Source organism: Helianthus annuus, chromosome 10 (genome assembly GCF_002127325.2).
Source record: "Helianthus annuus cultivar XRQ/B chromosome 10, HanXRQr2.0-SUNRISE, whole genome shotgun sequence".
Classification (NCBI taxonomy): domain Eukaryota; kingdom Viridiplantae; phylum Streptophyta; class Magnoliopsida; order Asterales; family Asteraceae; genus Helianthus; species Helianthus annuus.
This window is the reverse complement of record NC_035442.2, coordinates 31,467,753-31,476,996: the sequence shown is the minus strand read 5'-3', so window position 1 is coordinate 31,476,996 and position 9,244 is coordinate 31,467,753. Positions and strand designations below refer to the sequence as shown.

Here is a 9,244-nt window from a genome sequence, read left to right as displayed (position 1 = left end):
GATCCGGACTAGATCGTGTCTAACCTAATTCCCTATAGTTATGGCTCTGATACCAATCTGTCACACCCCAACCGATGGCGGAATCATCGGGGCGCGGCACTGAGCGAAACAGATTGTTCAGAAGTTTCCACAACAACTATCATACAATTCAGTTATATAACACGTCCCATACCGTGTCCCAAATAATAACAAGTTATCATAGAAATCAACTAAACAATATGGGAACTGTTTCGACAACTCAGATTCTTAATTATTACAGACCGAATTTAAATATTGTTTTAAGTCTTCTAGACGGCTAACTGTAGATCTTACTGACTACAGGTGCCAGTACAAGATCTACAGATAATTATGGCCCTGGAGCAGGTATGTGGACACTGTCCTAAGGTCACAGGCTCCTAGAAGCTTATTATTGCCTCGCTTCCCTAGCACGCTAGTAGCTTAAACACCTGTCACATACGTTAAAATAAAAGTCAATACATATAATGTAAAGGTGAGTACACAAGTTTGATATAGCATATAAAGTTCGAAAAGTTTACGCATAACCAAGCACGTACACAAGGGCAAACGATGCATGTAAATTATCAACATGGGACCATCGATACCAACGACTTCGAGTTGACTGTCCGAGACAGTTCGCAATACATGATTACCACTGTAATCCATGCAAGTAATTGTCCTTAGCAACCCCCGTGTGAACGGGTGCTGAGTCCAAACTATAGTACTACGTTGCTAAAGCAGGCAGATAGCACTCCACGTGTAAACATAATAAACAGCAATCATTTAGTCAAGTAATACATGCAAGTAGGTTAGCGTTCAAATAGTTGTGTCGTTTGTGAATTTGATAGATTACGTATGTAACACCCAAAAGTGCTGAAAGCAAAAAGGGATCGAGTATACTCACAGTGGTTGGTTGTGGATTGAAAGGAGCACTGAGAATAGGTTAGCCTGAATAGTTCGATAACAATACAATGAGTAATGCGGAAAAGTGAATAGTGGAAACGGGATCGGATAGACCATTCGATCGGACGGCTGTTCGATCGAGTGGGCTGTTCGATTGGGTTAAAGTCCGTTCGAACGTCCCGTTCGATCGGCCGGCTGGCTCGATCGGCTGGTTCTTTCAAGTGGATTGTTTCTTCCTTTGATGTGAAGGATGTGTTTGTGTATGATGGTTTGTATTACCTTTCAAGTTGGCCGATCGAACAGTCCGTTCGATCGGTTGGTCCAACCGATCGGTTAGCAGCTGAGGTTTGGCAAAGTGTCACTCGATCGGGTGGCATGCTCGATCGGGTGACATTCCAATGTTTCGAAAAGGTTAAGTGTTGAAGTATAGTATCTCATGATTCGAGCAGTAATGTTCAATCGAGTGGCGTAGTCGATCGAACAGTACCTCGTCAATACTACACTTTGTGAGTTGGTGGGTCTAAGTGCTAGTCGATCGGTTAGCCCGGTCGATCGGCTGGTGTTGCTCGATCGGTTGGGCTGTCCGATCGGACAGCCTAACCGTCGGCCAGCATTCTGACCTGGTTAGCCTATCTCTTAACACTTGGTTACTCCCGTTACTTGGTGTGATTTGGAGATAGTTTGACTACAAGTTGAACCACAAAACTGAAGTCCCCACTTAGCCCACTGACTCGAGCAGGAATCACCCAAACTCGGTCAGAGACGGTTTGGAACCTAAGTTTAACGTTTAACCCGAAATCGGTATATCTCTCGGTAGAACCCGAATCTTGAACCATGTGTTTGTTTAGATTGATTTATAAATCGGTTCAAGTCTCGTTTTCACCGTTTTGAGTGTAAAAGAGTTGAAAGATAGATGAAAACCCATCTTCCAATCCTTTTCCACCGTGAAATGTTAAGATCTTTGGTAGATTTTAGGTTATTTATGTGGAAATCGGTTAGATCTAAGCTATTCATGGTGGAATGATGTCAAAACTTAGTGTTCTTGAAGAACACATGATGACATCACCCAAGAACACCTAGATCTTGGTGATTTCATGGATGAAATCCAAGTTTTGAAAGATAGAAAGATGTAGAATCGATTAATGAACAAAAACGTACAAGGATTAGAGCGAAATACTTACCGGTTTGAGAGAAATCTGAGATTTAGTGAGAATAGAAGGCTGGTCGGTCAGAGCTTTTCCAAAAGTGGAAAGCTTGACAAGGACAGCCCTATTTATAGGCTTCCAAAAGTGGAAAGGGTTGGCTGATCGAACAGCATCCCTGATCGAGCGGCTGCCCGATCGAACAGCCTGTTCGATCGGCTAGCCTGTTCGATCAGGTTGCCCTGTTCGATCGGCTTGCCTGGTTTTGAGTGTTTCGCGACGATTTTTGATATTTCGAGTTCGATAGTTGAGGAGTAGAGTAGGATAGAGTTTCTATTCAAATTACTTTCAGTCCCAACTACTATATCTAACATACAAGCATCCTTACAACCTATTTTCAAAGTCGGTTTCGATTGAGTTTGATTATCCTTCGATTCTTGATTGATTTTGATTGATTCACCACACACTTTAACATAAAGTAAGCATGCACAAGTAACACGTAAGGCACACACACACGTATGAAAGCATTAAAATTATCCACACTTGAGTTCGATGATCGATTTGATTAGCTTGATTATTGATTGACTAGCTTTATTGCATTGTTACTTCCTATCATTCACAGTCGGTCGTTGATTCACAGTTCGATTATCGGCCGATTAGTTTGATTATACAACACTTACTCCAAATAATATGAAAATCAAAATGAAACTAAAATAAAATTAATCTTTATTGATCTTTAATTCCAATAACAGTCAACTCTTGACTTTGACTTTGACTTCTGGGAAAACACGGGGTGTTACATGAACTTACTGATGTAATTAGTAAAATTTTATATTTTAAACAGTAGGGAAATAAATTAATTCAGATTTCCAGTTTTGACCCTTTTAGGCCTATGTGAAATTACCAAAATGCCCCTACGGAGCATAGAATGGTTATAAATTATAAATTTCACGTATAATTAATATCCTACTGATATAACATGATAAAATGAGTACACTTATTGTTTTATTCAGACCTGTAACTCAGATTATTATTTAAACTCTTTTACACCCTATAAAATGACCAAAATGCCCTTATGAGGCATAGTTTTGGTTTAAAACCATTTGGGGCATAATGGAAGGTATCATTCTGATATCACAACATATTTTAGGCATTTTAACTTCAGAAACATGTATTTGACTCTTATGGTTACTCGTTACGCACCTTACGCATTCGGATCGGCTTATGTAACTAGTTTACTCATTTTAGCCGAAACGGGTCAAACCATATCATTTCGGTCTCAAAATCCAGAATGTGATTATGTTACCCACATTAAACAAGCACGCGAGCTTGTTGGGTCAAAACCACATTCTAAAACGGTCTTTGCCTTATCGTGCGTTTAAAACCGTAATCTTTATATAAAACTAACCGGTCTATGCTTAAGACCCGTTAGGATTCTAATAGGTTATTAAAACCTTAATTTCCAGATCTAGGAGCCCAGTAAAAGCTACGTGCACTCGCTGTATTTGATTTATACTTTGCTCAGGTAAATACGTTTAACTTATTTTCCCTATACGGGCTTGGGGTACGGTATATAAAATACCGCTTGGTCGGGGAATTGACCTTAACCGGTCGGTGGTTAAGTGTTGTCAAATTAACCCGTTTAAAAATGTTGTTTTGTTTGTTTAACGCCTTTGGGGGTTTAATGACCATGTCCCGGATATCCTTGGCATCATTCAAAGAATGGCCACGACCTTAGCACACGGGTGTAGGCGTACACCCGTAGTGCATTTCAATAAAGTATAATCGTCGGTCGAGAGAAGTCTCGCGGCGGAATTATATTAAGTGGTGTGTCTATTAATCTTTAACCCGGCACGACCCGGGCAACTGAACGCATAACAGACATGTAATTCTTTTACAAGATTATTAAGCAAATAATTATCCCAAGTTATAAAAAGTTTTGTGCCTCGGGCATTTAAATCAATTTTCAAACATTTTCAAAATGAGTCAGTTAAATTGTATTTACCAGTGTAAACTGACGTATTTTCCAAAAAGACTAAGTGCAGGTACTACGCGTAATAGGCTGGTCACTCCTTAGCATCCATAGAAGTCTCGCAAGCTTAGGATGCATGAAGTCTGTTGAAATGAAGTTTCCCTTTTGTTTGAATCCGCCTGTGGATCTATTTTGACTATTTTGTGATACATGGATATTACAATATTAATAAGTTGAAATAAATCTTTCTTTGCTTCCGCTGTGCATTTATATATTGTATGTTTGACTATGACGATATCAACTACGTCACGGTACCCCCACCGGGCCCACCGGTGACATGTGGAAATTAGGGTTGTGACACTCCTTCTTCTCTGTGATTCTCTCATTTCCGGCTAACACATCATGGGTGACGGCGGAACCCTAGATTCGTCAGAACTCGCCACTACCACCTCTGATCGCTCGAATCTTCACCTGAAAGCCCTAGAGTAGACGGCTTCAGTTCTGTTTGTGGGAGGGGAGCACTTTTGAGAAGGTTTGTGGGAGGCGAGCACTTTTGAGAAGGGTAAAATAAAGTGGAAAAAAAGGACACAGAGAAGGGTCGAACGGGCGCCCTTTGTTAAAAATCCCACATACTAACCACTATACCAGATGCCAATATAGATATAAATGAGGAAAAAGATGTATATATACAATAAGAACGGCTGCTGATATGGTTGGAGTTACTATTCACAAGCTTTGTTTTTTAATATATATATAATTTATTTCCGTTGATTTAGTATTTATTATTATATATATCTTATATAGGATAACACCCTTGTTCATCGAGTTTCCAACCCAACTTTCCCGTACGGCAAATCAAGACTCTATAAACGCAAACCCGTGAGTAATCTCTTCTATTTTCCCTTTCTAATCTTTTACAAATTTTGGGGTGCATTATGTTATACACGTTTTCAACTTATTCAACATGCTAAGTTCAAGTGTTATTATGTGAACGCCTTATGTGTTTTCATTCATTTTATATGTTATCTGATGTCAAGTCTATTGCATGCTATTGAGTCTTGTGGATCCACGCCTGACTAGGTTCCCCACGGCCATGGCTTGTAGCCTAATATCGCCAACAGTATTAGCCTCGCTCTTCGGGGCTTGTGACTAATGCACGCTATTGTCATGAGTCTATTCTGTTTGTTACGTGTTGTTAATTGGTTACATATTCTTGTTTGTGTTTATTTCCTAAGTTAACATTATGAGACAGTCATCATTCTAACCTTGAAATGCATGTTAAGATTATTTATTTTAGAATTTAAAAATAAAAATGTTTTTCGATAAAACGAGGGAATTGCTCACCAACATGTTTGTTGAACCAAAATACATTTTCCTAACATGATGCAGGTAATCAAGGTTGATAATCAAGTGGAGAGGTCACGTAGCATGAGCCTTAGAAAATAAATTGAGAAAAAACTTATGTTATGTTGGTTTTGAACATTGTATGAACATTTTATGATTTTAATGTGTTATGTGACAATTTAATTTGGTTGTGCTTTAAATATTGCAACTTTAATTAGTGTCATGAGCTATGGGCAATAGGTCCGCTTCGTACCTATCCGCTGCGGGTTGGGGTGTGATAAGCTTCCTCGTCTGGATCTGCAGTCAAATAACATCGTTAGCCTCAACGTGAGAGGTGGTCTCCCGTGTTTGAACTTCGGCATGAGAATCAGTCAATTGATCTCAAAAAGTTAAGCACAAAATGTAAAGAGTAGTTTTTAGAGAGATATAGAGTAGAAAGAACATAACCTGGTTGCTGAGAAAAGTCTCCCTTTTATAGGCATAAAGGTCTGGTCAGGGAATCTCATCGCGAGCTCCGACCTTCCATACGTGGTAAGGCTTATCTCTGATGATGTTGCTTGTGCGGATGACCTTGCCTCATTGGGTAATGTCAGAATTGTGTGTCTCCATTTAACTTTATGCACTTTTGAGCAAAGTCACATCATTTTGACGTTGCAGGTTCAAGACCCGATGTGTACAGTAACATGAGCTTCCGACCTCCGGCTTCCAGCTTCCGGCTTCTAGTATTCAGCTTCCGGTCACTTGAGTGACTTTGTTTAACTTATTGTTTCAGCCTTGGTGAGTGGGTTCCTCCGGACACCCGCGCCATCAATATGTAAATATATAATAGAAAAAGAATTAAAAAATATATTATTGATACTGACTACTAGATTTAATATATAAGTTTTGTTTTATCTTCATCCTTTTAGTGAAAATCAAAAGAACCCGTTTTCTTTTCAACTTTGGCATACTATTAAATGTCAAAATTATATGTGTAACTTAAGATGTGTCTTGATCGACATAAACAACCAAACAACTATTACCTCTTTTTTAAGCGTATAATAAACGTTGAAATTGACATATTTGTTGTGGTCATCCTATGGATTATTCGGTTTTCGTTGTTAGCATCACCTCATCATTTGAAGGTTTGATGGTGAAAGATGCACCCTTGTTTTGTTTACTAGAATAGGTTGAAATATTCTACATTATTAGAATAATCAAAATGAACGGTTGATATTTAAACAACTATATCATATAGAATAAACAACCATAGAAATGTACGTAAAGAGATATTTTATATAGATGTCAACACGACTTGGTTTAATAAAATGAGTAGAAGAGGAACTAGTAGCTTGACGAAGCTATAGTTAGAGATTTGTCTCATGGAAAAAAGTTAAATGCATATAATTATTTTACAACCAGGTGTTATTATAATTTTAATTTTACAACTAGTAGCTTGACGAAGCTATAGTTAGAGATTTGGATGCAATATTGGCTCCAATATAACAAGCGATTATAATGCAATATTGCTGCACTTTGGCTGCAATATAGGCTGCCCTTTGACTGCAATATAACAAGCAACTCTAATGCAATATTGGCTCCAATATAACAAGCGATTATAATGCAATATTGCTGCAATATTGGCTGCACGTTGGCTACAATATAACACGCGACTTTGGCTGCAAATGTTACAGAATGTTCAGATAGCCAAACATTGTGCAGAACTGAACCAAACAACCAAACCTGCTACATTCATATACAGAATTGTAATGTTTAAATAACCCATACATTGATTAAAGATAAAATCCATCCTTTTGTGACTTTCCATTTTCGTCCAACTCTCTGAATGGTTGAACTAAGGTTTTTGTGGAGTATTGATTGTGAAATTGGTAATCAGTTTGAGGTTTAGAAAAAGTTTGTGGGTTTAATTGTCTGGTATATATGAAGTATGTGAAGAGTTTTTGTGTAAAATGGTCTTTTTGCCCCTCACATGAGTGGCACATGACAGATATTAACGGAGTTGATAAACGGTGTTAAGGTAAAGGACATGGAGTGTGCTTTATTTAGTCGCAAAGGACATGGAGTGTGCATTTTAAAAACAAAGGATAGATGATGAAATTTTATAGATAACTGAAGGACAATTTATGTAATTTAGTCTATATCAAAATTACTTTCATCTTTTGCTAGTGCTTTTATATTCGTATAGATTTAGCAAAATGCTTTTTAAATATAGAATGCACTTGGAATTTAATTGTGTAAATTAGAAATGTAGTGTGATCCCTAGAATACATTGAAACAACCAATCCTCATAAAATTATATGAAATCACATTAATTACAAAACTGATAATCTATATACGCAATGTTTATGTTAAGTACAAAACAAAACATACATGTATTTTTCTATATGATTCTCTATTTTGAAAACTTGATGAAGCGAAATAAACTCACAACCTACTCTATGTATTAAGTACAAGGTACCAACCGACACAATCCTAAATTCCGTTTTTGTAAAGCAAAAACATCTCATTGTGAGCCTCATAGTCATCAATCTTTATTTCTTCAATGACTCATAATGAAGATATCATGATCCAGATGTAATCTATGTACCAAACCGGATCGGAAACTCGCAATTCGACTCGATTCAAATTCAATTAAACCCAGTTTAAGAAGTGAACTTTCTAGAATGACCACCAAACATCTGGTCTAGAAGCACAACTAGAGCCATCGGAATGGTGGAATCGATTTCCGGCTGTACAACTAGCCGGAAAACGTCTCCACCGAAAACAACGCCTCTAACGGCTTCCTTTCGCTTGAGCTCCGCAATGCGACGCCGTCTGTCGTCGTACATGACACAGCTCCGCTGCGAGTACGAGCCTTCGATCTCGTACGCCACGTTCTTTTTGTTCCTGTTCTTCGGTGATCCGGTGGTGCTAACGTGCGCTAGTGATTTTGTGTTCAAGAAATTCACGTTTTTCGTCACCGAGAATCGCGGATTCACCGTTGTTTCGCCGTCATACACTAGCCAACTCTCCGTCAAGCTTAACCTCTGTCCAAGTAATGAATTAACGCATTTAGTTAGGACTGTTCAAAAAGCTTGCAACTGCAACTCACAGAAAAATCTGCTTAAAAAAAACGAGTTTGCAAACCTAGCTTGGCTTGACTCGGAATAACTTCGAGCTCAAGTACAAGCTGGCTCAGCTAGGCTCGTATACAACCTAGGGAAATTAAATTCATATATTATATTTATAAGACGAATCAATTATAAACCACTCTATCATGTAAAAACCAATAAACTGAATTTTGGCTACACATTTATTTTAATTAGCTAATGAAAAAAAAATTTAAGAGAGGAATCAATTACAAACTACTCTATCATGTAAAACCAATAAACTGAATTTTGGCTACACATTTATTTTAATTAGCTAATGAAAATATACGTGAACTTTTTGAGTAATAAGCTATAAAATAAATTTGTGACCAAAATTCGGTTTATTAGTTTTTGAGTTTTCAATTGAACACTCCTCTATTACCTTGCGGCGGATGGTGAGGAGAGAGCGGCCAGAGGCATCCATGAGAACAATCTCCGCCTTGTTACCAGCGGCGTAATTATCGACTCGAAAAACAAGATTTCCTTTCGTATCGAAGACGGTAAATCCATAGCAATTGAAGAGCAACGATTTCTTCCAAACTGTGAGGATTTCCGGGTTAAGATTCCGCCCTGCGGTAGAAGATTCATTGAGAAAACGTTGCTTATTATCAGAAGAAACCAGTGCTGGAATAACAACAGTTTTGGGGTATACTTTTGGCATCACTAAAATTCGGTTGTTGTGTTTGTGTAGTTTTGGTAGAAATTGAGAGAGTTTAGATTTCTTGTTTTGGTTGGTGTTGCTGTTGGCTAAGGTTTGA

At 38.0% G+C, this 9,244-nt stretch overlaps 1 protein-coding gene across 1 annotated transcript; it reads right to left on the bottom strand.

The window, feature by feature from the left end:
- Window positions 1-7,643: 7,643 nt before the first annotated feature.
- LOC110884434 (protein LURP-one-related 8) lies at window positions 7,644-9,244 on the bottom strand. Its single transcript, XM_022132148.2, has 2 exons — window positions 8,869-9,244; window positions 7,644-8,384 (listed from the first exon to the last, which is right to left on the bottom strand). The coding sequence occupies exons 1-2, from the start codon at window positions 9,145-9,147 to the stop codon at window positions 8,001-8,003; spliced, it is 663 nt and encodes a 220-aa protein (XP_021987840.1). The 5' UTR covers window positions 9,148-9,244; the 3' UTR covers window positions 7,644-8,000.